Source organism: Asparagus officinalis, chromosome 5 (assembly GCF_001876935.1).
Source record: "Asparagus officinalis chromosome 5, Aspof.V1, whole genome shotgun sequence".
Classification (NCBI taxonomy): domain Eukaryota; kingdom Viridiplantae; phylum Streptophyta; class Magnoliopsida; order Asparagales; family Asparagaceae; genus Asparagus; species Asparagus officinalis.
Window position 1 is genome coordinate 2,699,104 of NC_033798.1, and position 23,194 is coordinate 2,722,297.

General features: G+C 35.1%; 1 protein-coding gene across 1 annotated transcript; it reads right to left on the minus strand.

The window, feature by feature from the left end:
* LOC109839921 lies at positions 304-21,202 on the minus strand. Its single transcript, XM_020408384.1, has 29 exons — positions 21,113-21,202; positions 20,837-21,010; positions 18,080-18,385; positions 17,932-17,958; positions 17,783-17,847; positions 16,807-17,502; positions 16,666-16,711; positions 15,857-15,949; positions 15,690-15,745; positions 15,488-15,593; positions 12,296-12,510; positions 12,128-12,191; positions 10,550-10,723; positions 10,437-10,464; positions 9,071-10,296; positions 8,903-8,977; positions 8,478-8,552; positions 7,912-8,326; positions 5,743-5,924; positions 5,630-5,657; positions 4,264-5,489; positions 4,096-4,170; positions 3,671-3,745; positions 3,105-3,519; positions 2,600-2,618; positions 1,377-1,614; positions 1,239-1,280; positions 1,085-1,147; positions 304-825 (listed from the first exon to the last, which is right to left on the minus strand). The coding sequence occupies exons 1-29, from the start codon at positions 21,182-21,184 to the stop codon at positions 736-738; spliced, it is 6,366 nt and encodes a 2,121-aa protein (XP_020263973.1). The 5' UTR covers positions 21,185-21,202; the 3' UTR covers positions 304-735.

The window sequence follows — 23,194 nt, forward strand, 5'->3', positions numbered from 1 at the left end:
CTCCTGTTGTTGATAGAGTCAGTAGACAAAGTATGGTCTACGTACAAAATGACCATACTACAAAAATCCAAAGCTAGCCTTGGAACAAAATGACAAAGTATGGTCTTTGTATTCATCTAATCAACATATGTAATAGAATCCCAGGGAGAGTGCTATTTCGTGCAGTAGAACAAAGAGAATTATTAAACCAGGGCGCGCACATAAGTAGAAACAAAGAGCCCAAGCAATTACATCTTAGATCAAGGCAGAAGTTTACATGCTTTGCCCTCGCCACTAACTAAAAATATGATACTAGACGCCATAAATTAGAAATGTGGAACTATCGGAAGAACTTACAACTACAAACTGCAGTTGCAACTTTTTACAGATAGCCAGCTCCATTCGTAATTTCTGGAAACCAAACAACTCCTGGGTCACTGAAATATTATGAGCATTTTGCGCAACGTTAATGCAGATAAAAAAAACATGCAGATAAAAAAAACACGGACACGTACCATGCTTAAAGTGACCAGCAATACACGTTTCAAGAAATAAAGTTGCCACTTATTAGTAGCTAATAGTTACAACCTAACACTACTTTTAGCTCCTGAGAACAACAGTTACCTCCTTTGACGATGAAAAACAATGGAACTATCTCAGATAAAGGTCACAAAAAGAGAAATCTGAAACCTCTAAACAATTTGCAGCATCAATCTGGATTCAATCGATAATCCACACTTTGAAGTGATCCATGAATCAAAGGTCTGTTAGCTTCACAAGCTTCTTGTAAAAGATGCGATTATCCCTCGCTGTATTGCTTTCAAAGAGGGCACTCTGTACTAGTTCCTGTTTCCAAGAAACGAGCATACGTCAAAAAGGGCTTCTAATTACACAGGCAATCAACCGTAAAAAGAGGGTCACTCGCATAAAGTCCCACTAACATTTACATGACCAATACCTAACGTTTTAAAACTGACAATTTGGTCCCTTCAGTGTTTTCAAAACAATTGTAGTAATATATCATGACAATTTTTGTAATTTAACGAAATAATAATATGACAAAAGAGAAGTGTGCATTTTCAAAGAGAACATGCAATGATCCTACCTTGACATCTCTATGAGAAATAAACTTGCCCAAGTTGTGTAGCAAGCATCTCAAATCTTCAACCTACAGAGGCAAAACAAAGAATACTTTTAAGGCAACCATAGATGTAAGCATCAATCAAAGGAGAACAGGAAGGATTTAAAGCATCCGTTACCTTGATATAGCCCACACGATTAAGATCGAAGTACCTGAAAGCCTATTTAAGAGTAACAGGAACAAGTCAACATCAAGCAAAAAAAGTAACACATTAAAGAATTAATTTCCAGATTTTCAAATAAGACATGAAGGTTACCTGCAGTGCTTCTTTATCAACAGTATCCTCTTTTACAGATTCAGATTTTGCTGTCTCAGACCGTTTATCATCTTCTTTTTTTCCCCTATCTGATTTATCATCCATTGGTTCAATATTACTGCTACTCACTGTCCTTGTACCATTGCCATCTTCAGCTGGTGCCTTTTCAGGCTCAGCCTTTAATTCATCTATGTTATTTTCAAATTTGAAAAATAAATTGAAAAATCTTTCTATATCCCTAATGGTTGCCAGAAAAAAAAGAGAAAACCAAGGAAAAACAACACCGTATAGCAACCGTAGGACAGTTGTCTAATCATGATATCATCCTGGATACAATTTTCATCATCAGAAAAGCTATCTTCCATTTTCTACAGATGGTGTAATTTGTAGTCACAATATAATTTGCCAAAAAAAGAGGGCACTGGATGACTCTAAATTGCAACAGCTAAGGAATGAACACATGACATCAGAAGAATCTGACAGTCAGAGCAAGACAACTGAAATTAGCGAACACACCAAATATCATAGATGGAAAAAAAATGAATAATCCGAATACCATAATCAGAAATTATCCCAATCAATTAAAGATACAATTGTGTGACCATATTTCACCAGTGACTTGCATTACATTAAGTTTTCAAATCGTTCAATAACGTCCATCCCTGTCAAGGTCCTGTTCATGACTTTGTAATCCTTCACAGGGACAAGCATCACTCCTAAATAAGGCCTCCTCCAACATTGTCAAGCGTGTTAGTGCAATATTGAGTAGCTATCTTCACTTTATCTACAAAGCATCCCTGACCTTAAACATTTATAACTTTACTAAACACCAATTACTTCTCACGAACTCAGTTATGTAATTATCCTCCCTCTTTTGCAAAACATAAGCATATTCTTGTGTATGCCACATCAATCATACTTTGCAGAGGACTCTTTTTTATTGAATGCATACCCAACCATAAGTTTATTTCAGTCTAACAATTATCTTACAAAATTTCTTGCAACATGCATCACTTAGTCAAACGCACCTATCTAGTTTCTTGTCAAACTCTAATCAAATAACAAAAATGATCGCCTAACCCCTGTTCTAATGCATAAAGTATCACAAGTCACATATTGTGTATAATAGAAACAATTACTCATCAAAATGGAAAACCATAAATACTGATCAGAACAGAAGTTTTACTTGAAATCTACGTATCAATTTCAGATCGAAAAAAAACAGGCTGATCTCAATTGTGCCTACAATAAAGGATAATGCTTTTAAGAGGACTTCATTGATCAACAGCAGGACAGAAGCACACAAGAAATTGTAGCCTTTATTCTAGGTTCCACTCCCCTTTCATATCAAACTACACCTAAATGTCCCAAAAAAAAGGTTCATGCCTTTGTAGATCTCTGATAAAAATATGCATAATTTATTGGAAAAAGCAACAATGATAATAGGTTATAATGGAAACATGAGTCTCAGAATCTCGTCACCCCCATCGTGAAATATACCTATTTTTTTATGTAATATCTCTAATACCCAGATAAGGCAATAGTGAATTGTTTGGGATGAACCATTACCAGTGGATTCCACTAATTCAAATTTGAACACCTACTCCAACCAAATGAGCAGTCAAGCCTAATTAGCAATAACAAAATTAGGTGAACTCTAGCCCCATCAGAGGTGAAAGATATCTCTAAGAGGAATAGTCATGCTGAAAGAAGGGTGCTTTTATAAACAATTTTTAGAACAAAAAAACAGTGTAATGCCTACCTCCTGGCCTCCATCATCCAAAGGAACATCATTCATTTCTTGATCTTCCTCCATTATTTCTTCTGGATCCTCCTCTTCTTCTTCATCATTTTCATCATCAGTCTCAGATTTGTTTCCTTCTTCATATTCAACTTTGTCAGCACCATTATCTGAGTTTTTTTCTATTTTAGGTTCACCTTTCTCATCTGCAGACCCACGCTCACCCATTGTTTCATCATTATCTTCTGCAGCATCTTTTTTTCCAGATTTTTCATTTTGCACTGGAGACTCTTCAGTGACCTTAGAACGCTTTGATGAGCTCTCTTTGTTATCCCTTTCAGATTTTTCATCTCTTTGTCTCTTGCGCTGGTTCTTCTTTATAACAAATCTTCTGCGCAATTTCTACATACAAAAGAAAAGGCAGATTAGAAAATTAGGAAACTCTACCTCAAGAAATGACCAAGGAGTATATGAAGAAACAAACAGAATATTAGAAGAGAAAATACACATCAAGAATTTAGAAAAAAAAATATCATAAATTAGTAAATTCTACCTCAAGAAATGATAACAGACGGCAACCCATTTGGTACTGAAGCAGCTCATTTAGTGATTCAGCAAAAACAGATAACTGCACAAGGTTGTAACAGAATATTAATCAATCACAATACATCAGACATCACTCTGCTTTTCAAGAAGATAGCATCTCATAATGATGAGCAAAAAGAACTAAAAGCTATATTTGTTGTGACATGTTACACCCAAGTGGAAAGTGTTAATCATGATAACAAGATTTCCAACATGGATGGAGATGTCATTCCCCCACGAGATGTCATTCCCCAATTTATGACATCATCAGTTGGTTCAACTTTTTGGAGATTGAAAAAGATTAAAACATAGATGAGAAAGACAAAACATGTTCAGAAAATGGCGTCCATGCTTTAAGTGGAACTATAGGTGATTCTTTTTAAGAAAACCAACCTCAAACGTTGATTCTTCAATGTCTTTGTCATTATAATCCAGGAGCCCATCCAATGAGAGAGACATTGATCTAATCTGCAGTTCAATTTACAAGTGAAAAGAAACATCTCAAACTATTTGGCTAGAAAAAATTAAATGGTTATCCAGTAAATGTTCAATTCAACATACCTTTGATCCCTTGCTCCGTGTTGTTTGTAGAAACAGTCCTGGGTGTTGAGGTGGCTCCTCAATCTTTCCTTTTTCCTTTATATCTTTGGATGATTTCCGTTTAGGGTCCTTGGCATCTTCACTCTTATTTTCTCTCTCATTTTTTGTTTTTTCCTTTTTGATATCATTATCATTTTTCTTAGAATCTTTTTCCTTTCCAGCATCAGGTTCAGAACTATCCTTTGAGACCCCTTTTTCTGACTCATTATTCTGCTTAGTTGACTTATTTTCCATTTTGCTTTCCTTCTCATTCTTTTCTTTCTTTTCAGCTGTGTTACCCTTCTCAGCAGTCAGTGTCTTAGACTCCTTAGATATCATCTTCTCTTTTGAGTTACTGCTTCCAACTATACCCTCATCTTGTTTTTCAACCCCGTTTTTCGTTGCTTCTACTTTGCTCGCTTTCTCTGATGCAACAGTTTCCACTTCATCTCCAGCCTCCTTAACAGCGGTCACTATCTTTTCTTCAGTACTAGAAACCTTTCGTTTAATCACCCTTCTAATAATTTTCTTCTTCCCAGTTGCTTTAACCCCAGTTTGCTGAGGGGCAGCAGCTTCCTCAGGTTCTTTCTTTATTATTTTTTCATCTTTACTCTCTGTTTCAACCTCGGGTTTCTTCTCAGCTTGGTTGGTAGAAATATCAACGGTGTTCTCTACCTTCTGAGCAGACTTTCCAGCAGGTACCTTTTTAATGATTTTCTTTCTAGTAAATGTTTTAACATTCGCCTTGTCACCTGCGTCTTCTTCCTTGACAATATTTTCTGGCTTGATTTGTGTATCCCCTTCAGCCTTAACATCCGACTTGTCATCAAGTTTGGCAGCAACATCCTCCCCAGTCACCTCCACTTTCGTGCCAACTGCTTTTCCTTTCACTACCTTCTTGATGATTTTCTTCTTTAATGGCTTTTGCTTTTCCGCTGAAAGCTCAGAATTAGCCCCATCAGGAACCTTCTTCCCATCAGTGTTACCTTCCTTATCTCCTCCCTCAGCATTGTTCTCTGTCAATATTTCATCAAGTTGATGTCCCTTTCCTTTCTGATCAACAACATTTTTCTTGTCAGATTCTTTATTGGTATCTTTAGGATCATCTGCTTTCATTGTAGAAATTTCCATTTCCCTAATGGGACCATCAGCGCTGGTCTCAGCAACTTTTGCACCTTTTCCAGCACTACCTTCAGCCTTAACTTTTTCTACAAGGTTATCATTTATAGTTGCTATCAGTAATTAGCAGTAAACTATACAATAAAACCTGCACAATCTCAACTAAAATTGAAAAAGAAGATAAAATCAAAGGATGCCATAACAAACTTAATCTTGAGAATAAATTTACCATGCATGGATTCCTTGTCTGTGAATTTCTGAAATGACAAAATGAAGATAAGAGTTGAGATCAGTTCATCTGGAAAAATTAATCGCAACTAGAAAGATAGTTATATTGATAACCTTATCCTTTGCAGCCTGTTGTTGTTCCCTCTCTGCCACAACTTTCTTGTGTGCAAGCCACTGAGCTCGCCATGCATCAAGTGAAGGAAGGCATTCTGAGAGATCCGGAACAAATAATACAGTGATTTCTTTATGACTAAATAGACCATCTTCTCCCATTCTATCATAATGTATCTGGTAGAACAGACAAAAGAATCAGTCAACTTCCGATAGTACATATTACTAGTTTAAGGCCATAACTAGCCCAAAAGAAAATTTTCAGCCAAGCTGCAGAATTGAAACTAAAACTCAAATAGAAATCCAAGGAGAAATGTGACATTTAGCACTCTACCAAGAAATACATGTATTGACATTAAACTTGCATGTCCAAAGTGAACTTAGCTTAGTGGCAGTTCAATGAGATCAAGTGAAAAATAACGATGCATGACTGTAATAACAACACAAGAGTATAGACTCAGGTACATCTTTAGCAAATAGCACCAATAAGTAACTATTACTTATTCAGGCGGTGTATAATAGACTAAAGTAAACAGTCACAGATTGACACATACATGACACCTAAAAGATTGGTCCACAGAGAATATTTATACAAGGATATAAAATAAAATAAAGGTGACTAAAACTAATAAGTTTAAACAGAGAATACTTCTCATTCTCATCCTCTGTAGTCACAATATAATTTGCCAAAAAAAGAGGGCACTGGATGACTCTAAATTGCAACAGCTAAGGAATGAACACATGACATCAGAAGAATCTGACAGTCAGAGCAAGACAACTGAAATTAGCGAACACACCAAATATCATAGATGTTCTCATTCTCATCCTCTGTAGTCACAATATAATTTGCCAAAAAAAGAGGGCACTGGATGACTCTAAATTGCAACAGCTAAGGAATGAACACATGACATCAGAAGAATCTGACAGTCAGAGCAAGACAACTGAAATTAGCGAACACACCAAATATCATAGATGGAAAAAAAATGAATAATCCGAATACCATAATCAGAAATTATCCCAATCAATTAAAGATACAATTGTGTGACCATATTTCACCAGTGACTTGCATTACATTAAGTTTTCAAATCGTTCAATAACGTCCATCCCTGTCAAGGTCCTGTTCATGACTTTGTAATCCTTCACAGGGACAAGCATCACTCCTAAATAAGGCCTCCTCCAACATTGTCAAGCGTGTTAGTGCAATATTGAGTAGCTATCTTCACTTTATCTACAAAGCATCCCTGACCTTAAACATTTATAACTTTACTAAACACCAATTACTTCTCACGAACTCAGTTATGTAATTATCCTCCCTCTTTTGCAAAACATAAGCATATTCTTGTGTATGCCACATCAATCATACTTTGCAGAGGACTCTTTTTTATTGAATGCATACCCAACCATAAGTTTATTTCAGTCTAACAATTATCTTACAAAATTTCTTGCAACATGCATCACTTAGTCAAACGCACCTATCTAGTTTCTTGTCAAACTCTAATCAAATAACAAAAATGATCGCCTAACCCCTGTTCTAATGCATAAAGTATCACAAGTCACATATTGTGTATAATAGAAACAATTACTCATCAAAATGGAAAACCATAAATACTGATCAGAACAGAAGTTTTACTTGAAATCTACGTATCAATTTCAGATCGAAAAAAAACAGGCTGATCTCAATTGTGCCTACAATAAAGGATAATGCTTTTAAGAGGACTTCATTGATCAACAGCAGGACAGAAGCACACAAGAAATTGTAGCCTTTATTCTAGGTTCCACTCCCCTTTCATATCAAACTACACCTAAATGTCCCAAAAAAAAGGTTCATGCCTTTGTAGATCTCTGATAAAAATATGCATAATTTATTGGAAAAAGCAACAATGATAATAGGTTATAATGGAAACATGAGTCTCAGAATCTCGTCACCCCCATCGTGAAATATACCTATTTTTTTATGTAATATCTCTAATACCCAGATAAGGCAATAGTGAATTGTTTGGGATGAACCATTACCAGTGGATTCCACTAATTCAAATTTGAACACCTACTCCAACCAAATGAGCAGTCAAGCCTAATTAGCAATAACAAAATTAGGTGAACTCTAGCCCCATCAGAGGTGAAAGATATCTCTAAGAGGAATAGTCATGCTGAAAGAAGGGTGCTTTTATAAACAATTTTTAGAACAAAAAAACAGTGTAATGCCTACCTCCTGGCCTCCATCATCCAAAGGAACATCATTCATTTCTTGATCTTCCTCCATTATTTCTTCTGGATCCTCCTCTTCTTCTTCATCATTTTCATCATCAGTCTCAGATTTGTTTCCTTCTTCATATTCAACTTTGTCAGCACCATTATCTGAGTTTTTTTCTATTTTAGGTTCACCTTTCTCATCTGCAGACCCACGCTCACCCATTGTTTCATCATTATCTTCTGCAGCATCTTTTTTTCCAGATTTTTCATTTTGCACTGGAGACTCTTCAGTGACCTTAGAACGCTTTGATGAGCTCTCTTTGTTATCCCTTTCAGATTTTTCATCTCTTTGTCTCTTGCGCTGGTTCTTCTTTATAACAAATCTTCTGCGCAATTTCTACATACAAAAGAAAAGGCAGATTAGAAAATTAGGAAACTCTACCTCAAGAAATGACCAAGGAGTATATGAAGAAACAAACAGAATATTAGAAGAGAAAATACACATCAAGAATTTAGAAAAAAAAATATCATAAATTAGTAAATTCTACCTCAAGAAATGATAACAGACGGCAACCCATTTGGTACTGAAGCAGCTCATTTAGTGATTCAGCAAAAACAGATAACTGCACAAGGTTGTAACAGAATATTAATCAATCACAATACATCAGACATCACTCTGCTTTTCAAGAAGATAGCATCTCATAATGATGAGCAAAAAGAACTAAAAGCTATATTTGTTGTGACATGTTACACCCAAGTGGAAAGTGTTAATCATGATAACAAGATTTCCAACATGGATGGAGATGTCATTCCCCCACGAGATGTCATTCCCCAATTTATGACATCATCAGTTGGTTCAACTTTTTGGAGATTGAAAAAGATTAAAACATAGATGAGAAAGACAAAACATGTTCAGAAAATGGCGTCCATGCTTTAAGTGGAACTATAGGTGATTCTTTTTAAGAAAACCAACCTCAAACGTTGATTCTTCAATGTCTTTGTCATTATAATCCAGGAGCCCATCCAATGAGAGAGACATTGATCTAATCTGCAGTTCAATTTACAAGTGAAAAGAAACATCTCAAACTATTTGGCTAGAAAAAATTAAATGGTTATCCAGTAAATGTTCAATTCAACATACCTTTGATCCCTTGCTCCGTGTTGTTTGTAGAAACAGTCCTGGGTGTTGAGGTGGCTCCTCAATCTTTCCTTTTTCCTTTATATCTTTGGATGATTTCCGTTTAGGGTCCTTGGCATCTTCACTCTTATTTTCTCTCTCATTTTTTGTTTTTTCCTTTTTGATATCATTATCATTTTTCTTAGAATCTTTTTCCTTTCCAGCATCAGGTTCAGAACTATCCTTTGAGACCCCTTTTTCTGACTCATTATTCTGCTTAGTTGACTTATTTTCCATTTTGCTTTCCTTCTCATTCTTTTCTTTCTTTTCAGCTGTGTTACCCTTCTCAGCAGTCAGTGTCTTAGACTCCTTAGATATCATCTTCTCTTTTGAGTTACTGCTTCCAACTATACCCTCATCTTGTTTTTCAACCCCGTTTTTCGTTGCTTCTACTTTGCTCGCTTTCTCTGATGCAACAGTTTCCACTTCATCTCCAGCCTCCTTAACAGCGGTCACTATCTTTTCTTCAGTACTAGAAACCTTTCGTTTAATCACCCTTCTAATAATTTTCTTCTTCCCAGTTGCTTTAACCCCAGTTTGCTGAGGGGCAGCAGCTTCCTCAGGTTCTTTCTTTATTATTTTTTCATCTTTACTCTCTGTTTCAACCTCGGGTTTCTTCTCAGCTTGGTTGGTAGAAATATCAACGGTGTTCTCTACCTTCTGAGCAGACTTTCCAGCAGGTACCTTTTTAATGATTTTCTTTCTAGTAAATGTTTTAACATTCGCCTTGTCACCTGCGTCTTCTTCCTTGACAATATTTTCTGGCTTGATTTGTGTATCCCCTTCAGCCTTAACATCCGACTTGTCATCAAGTTTGGCAGCAACATCCTCCCCAGTCACCTCCACTTTCGTGCCAACTGCTTTTCCTTTCACTACCTTCTTGATGATTTTCTTCTTTAATGGCTTTTGCTTTTCCGCTGAAAGCTCAGAATTAGCCCCATCAGGAACCTTCTTCCCATCAGTGTTACCTTCCTTATCTCCTCCCTCAGCATTGTTCTCTGTCAATATTTCATCAAGTTGATGTCCCTTTCCTTTCTGATCAACAACATTTTTCTTGTCAGATTCTTTATTGGTATCTTTAGGATCATCTGCTTTCATTGTAGAAATTTCCATTTCCCTAATGGGACCATCAGCGCTGGTCTCAGCAACTTTTGCACCTTTTCCAGCACTACCTTCAGCCTTAACTTTTTCTACAAGGTTATCATTTATAGTTGCTATCAGTAATTAGCAGTAAACTATACAATAAAACCTGCACAATCTCAACTAAAATTGAAAAAGAAGATAAAATCAAAGGATGCCATAACAAACTTAATCTTGAGAATAAATTTACCATGCATGGATTCCTTGTCTGTGAATTTCTGAAATGACAAAATGAAGATAAGAGTTGAGATCAGTTCATCTGGAAAAATTAATCGCAACTAGAAAGATAGTTATATTGATAACCTTATCCTTTGCAGCCTGTTGTTGTTCCCTCTCTGCCACAACTTTCTTGTGTGCAAGCCACTGAGCTCGCCATGCATCAAGTGAAGGAAGGCATTCTGAGAGATCCGGAACAAATAATACAGTGATTTCTTTATGACTAAATAGACCATCTTCTCCCATTCTATCATAATGTATCTGGTAGAACAGACAAAAGAATCAGTCAACTTCCGATAGTACATATTACTAGTTTAAGGCCATAACTAGCCCAAAAGAAAATTTTCAGCCAAGCTGCAGAATTGAAACTAAAACTCAAATAGAAATCCAAGGAGAAATGTGACATTTAGCACTCTACCAAGAAATACATGTATTGACATTAAACTTGCATGTCCAAAGTGAACTTAGCTTAGTGGCAGTTCAATGAGATCAAGTGAAAAATAACGATGCATGACTGTAATAACAACACAAGAGTATAGACTCAGGTACATCTTTAGCAAATAGCACCAATAAGTAACTATTACTTATTCAGGCGGTGTATAATAGACTAAAGTAAACAGTCACAGATTGACACATACATGACACCTAAAAGATTGGTCCACAGAGAATATTTATACAAGGATATAAAATAAAATAAAGGTGACTAAAACTAATAAGTTTAAACAGAGAATACTTTCCACACAAGAAAAAAGGGTTACAGATTTACAGCGTTCACAAGGGTGGGTGAAGCATGTAGTGTGCTATTTTAGAAATAATTGAAGGTACATAATACATTAAATTGAATGACATTGCCTTCCAACCTGGGAAGGTGGCAGAGTCTGAACTAGAATAGAGAGAGGATAACATGGCAATTAATACATTTGAAATGTTTACACAAAAGATGAAAAGGACAGTACATAAATAGTTTTAAGAGGGAGAAAATATTAAAGAATGATCATTTGCAGAGCCATTATTCAAGAGTAGAGAATAAATAGAGAATAAGAAAGCCAATAAGAGGACACAGCACCTTTATCTTAACCAACATACTATCAGAAACTGTGCTGTTAATGCAAAACAGCAAAATAGAGTAAATGGTCTAATGATGTTCCATCACAAAAAAGATCATACTGCAAGAAACATTTGCGGAATATTTTTTTATTAATTTTACATGAAGAAAGAGTCTTAAAAAGAACATGGTAATAGTTAAAAAATATGGATCACAAAAACAGCAATAGAATCAAGTGAATTTTTGGGGTTTATTTATTTATTTATTTTTTGGATCACAAAAACAGCAACAGAATCAACGGAATGTAAAAGGATAAGATATAAGGAAAAAGTATGTATATGATAACTCAAGTTCTTCACAGATAATTCTTGAAGGATGTAGAGTTTAGTTTACGAGGCTACAGGGAAGAAATCAAAAACAGAAGACGCAAAGGTTTCTGTATAGTTGTAAGCGATCGTCATATATGATTAGGTGACTAAATACACTAACATGCTAAGTTTATTCCATTAGAAAGGAAATATTTTAAAACGAAAAACAAAAAGATATTAAATTACATATGCAGTGCCCCCATATTGACCATAAATTCCATTTGTAAGGAAAAAACATAAAGCAAAGGGTACCTCAAGGAAACGATTCCAATGCTGGCAATTCTGTAAATCAAGTTGGGTAATATTTTTAAGATATCTGCCATTGAAAAAAAACAAAAATGCACTTTTAGTTCGGAGCAAACATCCAATGGTATATACAAATATTATAAGTGCTCATTTGGAAGGAATAAGATTAATCACCTGCATGCTGTTTGAATCAGGGAAGAGTCTTCTACTGATGGATCTCCCCCATCTATTTCTGCGTTCCATGGACCACCAATAGCCATGAAAGAATGTTCCTTCTTAAGAATAGCAAATCTGATGATGTTGTTGAAGTGGATAATCCTTTCATCAGAACTTCTGTAAGAACACATGTTGTTCAAAGCATCACTGCTCATCCCACTCATCAAAATCACCTGAAATGAGAAAGCACACACCAATAGAACTAGCTCAGGTAAGCAGAGAAGAAAGATAATGGAACATGTTTTGTTAAGGAGGTAGGATCATTCAAATAATAATTTCACAGCACATAGGAAACCCCTAAACAAGGTAGCATCTTACAGTCACTATTTTGTACCATAAGTTTAAAGTTCGCAATAGAGAGATGGTACTAGTGGCCGCTGTTGCATGGATACTGTGGAGGACATGACAATTTGTTCTACGGAGATACAGGTGTTTATGGATGCACACACACCTACACACACACAAGTATGGTGATCATGCATGCACATCCTTTCCATAAAATAATTTAGTGTTGCTCTAATATTTGTGTATAGAAAATTGGTTTGATACTTGTATAAAACAAAATTAATTTAAAAGTTGTTCCTATGCTAAAATGCCCACAAATTAAAAAAAATGAGTCTTAATTCAAAAACAAAATCAAACAAACAAACAAAAAACCAAAAAAACAGAAACAAAAAAAGCATGATACTAACAGATACTAAAGTCAAGAAATTACTAAGTGAAGGTTCTCTTTTTGAACCAAAAAACAATATTTCTGGAAAACAGGGCTAAAGGATAACTTTTATCCACAAAGTGGCTTTCAGTAAAGCTCCTTTTAAAACGTCCTGGACTTAAAAATTAATGTTTTCAACAATTAGGAGTTATAACAAAGCTTATCATGAAATCATAATTCTTTAAAAAATGTTTTAGACAAAACCCATGTTTGAGGTTGTTGAAAGTATCTTTCTCAAAATCTGTTTATTTAATATTTCAGGGCTTCTAAATTAATATTTTAGAAATATGGAAGGTAGAAAATAAATAATAAATTATCCGATAGTAAGGCACTCTGCAGTTTCTTTAAAATTGAACGAAAAAAGTAATTTTTTTGGAAACATAGGGGCAGATAGAAAATTATATTTCATAAATTGCATAACCCACAAGAAAAGCCCAGAAAGTTTCATTATTTAGTTGTAATTCATTTTATTCAATAATATTTGATTTATTGCTACATATTTATTAGAGATTAAATGTGAAGTCTTATATAAAGTAAACTAAAAGGTTTAGAATTTCTGTAAATTGAAACATGAGATTTGTCTCTTCTAAATTGAAACACGAGAATTTATCCCTTCATATATTGGAACGTGAAAATTTATCGCCTCCAAAGAACTTGTAAAAGAAATATGGAAACAAGAAAATTGGAAGAACTTGTTTTCTCCAAGGTCAGTATTAAGATTTCAGCGTGTTTTTTTTAACGAAGAAAAGAAAAAAGTTATGGGTTCGTTAGAAACAAAGAATATGTAGAACAAGAACACAAATTTTAATTTGCCTCTATACTTCCATTTTCCAAAAATTTAATTCATCGTACAGCTTTAAAGAGAATCATAATACCTTAGTATCAGAAAATATTATTTCTTCCCTTTTAGTGCTAAAATAATTATTTTAAAAGCTCCAAAATATTATACCTCTATAGTTTTGATGTTTATAGGCGACGGCTCATTTTTTAAATGAGCTATCAAGACATAGGGTGGTGAGATCCCTCTATGATGGTCATTTCCTCATACGCATCATTTATTGCACACGTATACATTTATATGTATGTATCAAAATTAATAACTTACATAAGATCAATATTCTTTGTTCATTTACAAGTTATGAGAATTTAAATTTGCAGTTTCTTTTATTATGTAGATTATAAGTTAGAAAATTGCTCATTTTTGAACAAGATACGAAACGATCATTTAAAATATAGTTATGAACAGAGTATGAACTAAAAAGAACCTGACTTGTGTCCAATGAGTTCCTCGATGTGGATGTGAAGTGTAGGGTATCGTATGAAAAGTGCTTAAAATTAAAACATATATTATATAAATAAGTCATTGTCTGAATTAATGTGTATATTCAAGTAATGCTGGTGTCTGGTATGGGTACGATACATGTCTGGCACGGTTACAGCTTCATGATAAATGTATTTACGCAACATAGATTGATGGGGTTCCTATGCAAATATTGCCCCAAAAATCATTTGATATTAATTTTCCAAATCAGCGATCCTATTAAAAGCTAGACTTGACATAAGAGATATAGCCAAAAGTCTTTGGAAACACTGGAAAATGAATTGCTAGGAGCTCTACCACGGGTCAACTCTTCTAATTGAACCTTCAATTCAAATAAGTGATACATAGTAACTGTCCAGATAAAAACAATCCAATACTACATAAAAAATTATAAAAGATCATGAATTTAAAATTGATATCAACGTTTAAATCCTTAAAGATGCGGAAATTCTTGAGTTCAATATGATAAAGGGGAGATAGCCGTCAAAATATCATCATATTGAAATGAATTCGGATTGATTAGGATTTTAATTGATTCAGAATTTTAACTGATTTAGAATTCTAAGAAACTTTCTTGTAGGCTTATTTATAAAAGGCGAGTGATTTACTAGGAAATTTTCGTTTTCAATTTTACTTTCCTAGATGAGTTGCTTTAGAGGGAAACATCTGATTGCTTTCTTTTATGAAATGTTTTATAGATAATTTGTCTTACCTTTATATTTGATTAGGAATAAACTAGGGAAACAAAAAGTACAAATCTACTAGGAATAGAAAAGGACAGTCATGCCTATATAAGTGATCATAACATACTCAATTCTATCAAATAACTATTTGGATTGTTATCCTCACTCGCTATTGATTTGAGTCCTCAAGACCCGAATTACATCCCTTTTCACAATCCTCCTTCCTTCTAAATCACTTAATCCATTAAAGTAATAATCATACTGATACTTAAATCTTAATCTTCCAAAAGTAAAGGTGCACCTCAAGTTAACAACAATGTATAGTAATGTAAGTTACAGAAATTATACATCACCAGAATGGCGCAACTTAATATTATCAGATTGTTTCCAGATCAACTTTGCAAAAGCCTAAAGAAACTTTATATGGCATTTACCTTTGCATTCCAAACAGTATTTTCATGCTTTGTTCTTGATGGCTCACCAGCAGAATCTAAGGCTTTCTCACCTTTGTTCTCCAGTTCCACATACTCATGTTCAAAACTAATCCACAAGTGAAGCAAAGAATCTCAGTAATCCATAAGCAAAGCACTGATAAAATATAAATTATTCAGCAAATAGACATCCAACTAAGATTACCTCACAGGAGTCTGAAGTGAAAGATGCAAACTCTGGTTTGGCCAGTGCAAAACAAGCTGGAGATGATAATAGGGCAGCATTAAACTAATTAGTGCTTACAGATTAGATAGAATCCTATCAGAAAATAATCAAATGTTTCAAACATATAGCCGTATAAAGCGAAACACCTTTGTAAATTCTGGGGATATAAACAGCCTCGGATATCGCTTATTTAAAGACGAATAATCCCTCTCAGCATCCACCAAACAATTTGGGTAAACCTGCCAAAACACCTAGAATGATTTAGAAAAGGATAAATCATATATGTACATAAATGACATTAGTAGCACAAATAAAATGAATAGAATATGCAATTACAATCAGTTACTAAAAAGGAGCACCATGAACCAATCAATTGCATTGACTGCTCTTGGTGCAAATTATTTGCAAAATATACCCTTTAAATAAACTGTTTCAAATGGAGATGACATTCAAGATGTCACTGCACAGTTATAATGTGTTCAAACGCTGCAAAGGTTATTGGCAGTAAAAGAAGCGACGTACTGATGGAAGTCACAGCAAGAAGTCAGATGAACACGCGTTGAATGTGAAAGTCACAGCAAGAAATGAGATGTCAAAGGAGAAACCGAATTCATTTGGTATATGGAATTCAAGTAACCGAATTCATTAGGTATACGGAATTCAAGTTCACCCGTATGTCACCCATTATTGATGACAATGTACCGAAGTTCAAGGTGGCTTGATAATAGATTGCAACAGTGTCAGGAATGAATAAGAATAACATGAGAAGTAATTCAAAATGTGCTAGGAAGAAGTGACAATGAGATGACGAGAAGAATTTCAACATCTGATAGGAAAACAATGACGGTAAGAACTTGAGAACAGAAACAAAATTGACTGGCCTAAGAATCAAATAGTTTGACTGATTGATCAATCAATCTTAAAACATTCAAGGTGAGAAACTACATGAATTTACCTTGCAAATATATTCTCTCTTTTTTTCTCTAATGGGTGAACGATGCCTTCAGCATAACAGAACAAATAGTTAGTTAAAAAGCTGCAACTAAATGAAGCAGCAGCTAGCGTAATCAGGGTGCAAAAGAATACTGAGCTCCACCTATTAACAGCTTCTCGATGTGGTGAAGCTCTACGCGGTGAAGTCCGACGCGGTGAAGCCCGACGAGGTGAAACACGACGAGGTGAGATACGGCGAGGAGAGATTCCACGAGGAGTTCTCTCATCCTTCAACAAAGAAGAGCCTCGGCGATCTCTCGCAGATCGTAATGGAGTTCGCTCTCGCCTAGCATCCAATGCACGCTTACGATCTCGTTCTCTCTCCCTTTCGCGCTCCCTTTCTCGCTCCCTTTCACGTTCCCTGTCTCTTCGACGTTCACGCTCCTCCCTTTCTCGTTCTTTCTCTTTCTCCCGGATTAATTCCCTACGACGCTCCTCATCCCTTTCAAGTTCTCGACGGTAAGCACTTATATCATCTCCAAGACTAGGATGTACATGCGATAATGATCGATAATCTGCTTCGAGAGCTTGTCCATGAAGGCCTCTCCCAGCGATATAATCCCGACCAGGGGGCAAACCCACACCATAAGCAGCACTGGACGAACCTTGTGTATACAGGTCATCCACATTTCTCCTTGGCGCTCCCCCTAGAACGGAAGCTGCAGGTTGGCCGGCGTAAGGAGGGTTAGGGAGAATAGGCAAACTGCGGGGATCAACCTCCATTCTTCCACCATATGAATTATAATCTTGTGATCCAAGATGAGTTGGGGCAGGCCTAGCTGAAAGGTAGTCAGCTTGTCTGCCAGAAATTTATATTCTACTCAGTGCAAAAACAGATAAGGTAACAATAATAGAGCAAATATGCCGCAGCAATCTTTGTTATCCTCATTCCTCGGATATAACGGAAACTAATCTGAAACTAAAGTGCACACTGACGCAGAGCAAAGCACAAGGCTTATTATGTGAGCATAAGAGTTGCTAGGAGCCAGAATTTAGCATTACTAAAGTAAATGTTTAGCCGTTGTAACCAACAAAAGGAAGCTCATAACTATAGCCTTAAGTATATCGGTCAAACACACCTTATATCAGAAGCTGACTGCAGTGACTGAGCCTTCAATATCTGCTGCTGTCGAAGCAGTGAAGCCTAGAAAAGTTTTATAAGAAGGTTATTAATCATATTCAGAATATAAAGGATCTACTAGAAACAGCAGAAAAATAACTGCAATACCTGGTCCAAACGGTCGTGCATATCAGCCTAGTGTGAACAAAATATAAAGAACAGAGGTAAGATTACAGAATCAAACATAGCCACTAAGAAGATACCAGACCAAAAGAGATTAAAGAACTTTCAGATCAAAAAATATTAAAGAACTTACCTGATGCTGCTGGCTAATAGAAACAGAATCTGCATATCGTCTAGCTGGATCGTTTGCCAGTTCCCTTCCCATATAAGCAGCCTGATCACCATATTGCCTTCTGTCTATTGAAGGATAATCAGAATTTTTTACACCAGTAAAGAGGTCCCCTTTCTGAGCATAGACACGACTTGATGCTGAAACATAATCATCACTGTTCATTCCCAAGTTGGAGCCTTGAGCTGCAGATGAGAACTTAGATGACTCTGGTAATGCTGAAGAATATTGACCCTGGAGGCTAGATGAACTAGAACCCTTACCACCAACCTGAACCAACAAAAGATGTTATTCAATGATATATCAAGAACAACAGAAAGATATTCCTCCACAATATCGTGTGGCCATAAATACTAAGGTTCCAATGGAAAATGCATGGCTGCATACTGAGGCAATATTAAGCATTTTTTTGACCATTCCCAATTATATTTTTCAACTTAACCGCATGTTCGAAACTACAGTCTACATGAAGAGTTTAAGATGATGTGTTTGTTCTTTTGTAGGGAAGGGAATAATCTCACAAGATCAGAATAAGCCAAGAGCATACAAAATCACTTCCAAATATAATGATATATGAACTACTATCAAATCTTCCACAATTAACTTTCAAGAGTCATGACATGGAACACATGAATGCCTAAATCACACATGATAATGAGTCGACTTTACTATGCGCTATAAGAAACTTGAACCTTGATTTGGAAAAGAAATGATGTCCAAATATCGTAGGAGCATATGACGGGCAGGAAGCAAAAAATAACAGATAGCCAGCAATTGAAAAACATGTCTAAAACATCTCAATACTAAGAATCACTGAAAACAAGACAAGGTTATCGATAGCGAATAGCATCGCATAGTGGTGAGACGTTGCTAAGACTATTTGGGGCTATTGCAGTAAAATAGCGGTAAAAAGCGCACGGTAAAATAGGGGTCTAATTTATATTTGTACAAAATAATAAGAAAAATTCTAGAAAATTATAGAAAATCTAAAAGTGCATATTTAATGACTTAAAAGGGATCCTAAACATGAAATAGACATGTAACCGTCACATAATACCAAAGACGACTGGTGGAGGAGTCAGTCATCGTCTTAGAGAAGATGAGTTAGAGCGGTGAGAGGAAAGTAGGCGGGCTCAAAACGAGAGGAGGTGAGAGGAAGTGTTGAAGGACGTGTCAGGCGGGAATATGCCGAAAATCATGGGGGGCGGTGGGATGTAGTGATTCCAGGTCATATTTAATTTTAAAAAAAGTAATCTCAAACCGCTTTTAAATAGCGGCCAAAAAGCGGATTTTGCCAACAATCACCGCTATTCACTGCTATAGCGTGCTATTAGCCGCTTTTGCGAGTGGAAAACGCATATTTCACAATTTGTCACCACTATTAGGCACTAGCGTAGCGAGAAGGGACCGCTAACACTCTTAGCGGCGCTATTTACCTATTTATAACAGTGAAACAAGGTAACTCCGAGAGAAAGCAATGTATTGACTTATGGAAAAGTTGAAATTTATACGAGTTCCAGGCTTTTGAAAGGAGTTAACATCCAAAGGCACAGTTCCCTGTGTTAAGGAAAAAACAGCTCAGAGATTGCAGTACAAAACTCAAATTATGTCACATAAAAGATCTGTTCCCATGAATGGTTGATACTTGACAGAGGAGACAAGGTCATTTCGCTTGCTGAAACTACACAAGAACAAGACTAAAGGATGCAAGAGGAGGGAAAAGTAGGAGGTGCCAAATTCATGAATTGTTCTCATAGAATATTCCCTAAAGGAAAGAAAGAAAACATACAATGCTTAATGACATCCAAAAGTTCAAGAAGAAACTGGTAATTAAGAATGTATGGAATATCCTAGATGAACAATAAAAAAGCAAATATAATTAAGAAAGTATGGGATAAGAGTCGAAAATAGGGTTGTTTAGCTCATTATCGTTGTTTAGTAGTGTATGCGAGACTAAGAAAGCTTGGAGAAGGAAGAATCCATCTGGTTGCTTAATCTTTCCAGGGTATGAAGGAAACTTATATTATAGTGACAGAAAGGCTTCCTCATGTACAAATTAATCTTCTAATTGGTCAAAGAAGTGACTGGTCAGTCATGCTGACATTTTAAGTTGAAGAGTAATCAAATTATATTAGTGATTTGATCAATGGCCAAACAAAACAAAAATCTAATGTTCCATATAACCACCTCAAATAGGAATACACATTGTCAATCTCAGAAGATAATAAAGAACAAACCAAACAAAAAGCCTATTCCTTAGCATTATTTATGTACTTAATATACTCGAAGTATTTTCACTTTCTAATAATTATTTTCTTTGCTAGTAGAGATCTTCATCTCTAAATACATGTTCACTCATACAATACCAAAGACCAAATTACTGTCTGATCTTCTAAGACATCATTAAATATGTTCTTTACTCGTGACCTAGCTACTCAGCTTAATCTACACTACAAGTAACTGGTTAAGTCAAAATAACAGACTTTATCACCTCAACCGCTCCAACATAAACTTTTCTCTGAAATCATTGATCAGCATTAATATCAAGCATTTATTGTTGGTATATGCAGTATATGGAAGTCTTATTCTATGCAAATCCCAAAACAAGCATCGAAATAAATACATACTATTTCACTCACTCCACAATGGAATAAAACATGGGCGAAGTAGCTAACAGAATCAAGACACGCGAACTAAATGCAAGACAGTATTGGCAACAACCTGATGGGAACTGGTCAAAGCTGTGGACCCATAAACAGAAGCATAAGGCCCTCCATATTGAGTCCCTTGTGCAGACTGAGTTCTATATCCACTAACATCAGCTTCTTGCATAGCCCCCATCATCGATTGCCTAGATGCCATAGCATGTTGAGCTCCCGCATTACCAGCTCCGGGCTTCAAATAAAATAGCAAGTCAAGAAAACAAAATGCAAATAATATCAAAAAAAATGTAGCAAAAAAATTAAGAAATCTAATCATAGTAAGTTGGATGCTCACAATTTGCCCATATGACTGTTGACCAGAATATGGCTGCTGCCCATATGCACCACTTCCCTTTGAAGGGTACATGACTTATTGTCTACAAGACGAATAAAGTGCCCACATAAAAAAAAGTTATATATTACAGGAAACTGACATTATTAATCATAGTGATACATAACAAATTGACTTCCAGAAAAGAAAATTTCAACGAAAAATGAAATTGGTAGTTGCAAGTTACTGAAGGAACAACGTTTCCTAGGTACTTAATCTGACCAAACAATTATCTATACAACTGACAAATAACAGAATCCTAATCCGTCAAGAATTCTAAGAATACAGTATCCGGACAAAATAAGATGATGTTTTGATATAAAATCTTTATTCATTCACGAATAAAAAACTGTAAACCAATCGGAGATTCTTAAAGGATAAGTATTTCATGGTTCAGTAAAAATTGACAGTAATTACTTGCAAGATACATGCTAACAGCATTAATTTAACGTTTATCTAACCAAAAATGCGACATTAATTAGAACTATTGATAACCAACAGAAACCCTAATCTGCTAAGATTCTAAAATCACAGCATCTTGATGAAAATATGATTGTTTTATATATGCAACCATTACTTATTAGATAAATAAAAACCTTAATTCGGTAAAAAAAAGATATTTAAAAATGAAAGCTACGCCTTAGAAATCAAACTCATCATAACTCATAGATAAAGGGGGAAATAAAGGCGCCTAATGATCGCAAAATCGAATATTTTTCAATAAAAATAGAAGAAGATCGAGAGAGAATGAGAAATCAAACCTCAAAATTTTCCAATTCATCACTTGAAGTTTAAGGTTTTCGGGGTTAGGGCTGGGCTTTTATGAGCGTAGGGCTTCTTAATTTTACCTCTGGGTTGTGGGATCTTGATGTTTGATCAAATGGATAAAATGGTGACATGTGCCATATGGGCCCAAATCAGGATTATTAGAAAACTCTATTTTAACTTTAAGATTTATCAAAAAATCTCCCTTTTAACTTTCAGATATTAACATAATTTTTGGGGTTTTAAGAAGTGTTTTAGGGAGTTTTTTGATAAAATCTCAATGTTAAAAAGGGTTACCTAATAATCCCTAAACTTGAGGGGGGAGTTTGTTACATTTTCAAAGTTATAGTGGGCTATCACATAATCATCCAAAGTTATGGGGGTTTTCTGATATCTAGTCTTACTTTGTATGATTTGTATATCACGAGCAATTCACAATAGTAAGTATTACAGTGTTGTCGAGGTAATTTGTAAATGCATAATCAAAATCAGACAGAATGTCCTCATTAATTTTAAATGGAGAAAAAATTTGGGGGGTGGGGGTGGGGAACGGGGATTGAGTAGAAAAAGCAAAACAATAACTGAAATTTGAAACATTGAAAGATCGTGTAGCTCATAATGTGTAAAATCATCATACTTCATACTCTCTTTAAAAACACGGGTTCGGAAAAAGCTTTTCATTGTCAATATTACCCTTCATTACTTTAAATATTTTATTTAAATCTTAATTTATCCTAATTCTAATTATATCTTATACTAATCCCAAGTGAACTATCAACTATCTATAGCTCAACAATTTAAAAAAATAAGATTAATAATATAGATGAAATACTATTTTGAATATTTCATTTGAATCATAATCTATCCTAATACTAATTATAACTTATATAGCTCAACAACTTAAAAAATAAGATTAAGAAATCATACATAGCTAACATATTATAATACATGAAATATTTCAAAAAGACTCGAAAAGTTTAAAAAATTACACAAAATACCATAAAAAGTTTTAAATTACACAAAATACCATCAAAAGTTTTATCTTTTGTCTTCTTGTCTTACTTCACAAAGAAATTGCATATATTTTCGATGCTCAATACAAACTTCTAGAAATACAAATTTTGAATATTTTTTTGTTTCAATGAGAATAAAGGTGTATATATATAGGGAAACATGTACCTAAGGAGCCACCTTAGATTAAACCTAAGGATGCACCTTGAAAATTAGATTATATGCAATCAATTTACTTGATCCACTCCGTTCATTTTGATCTATATGATT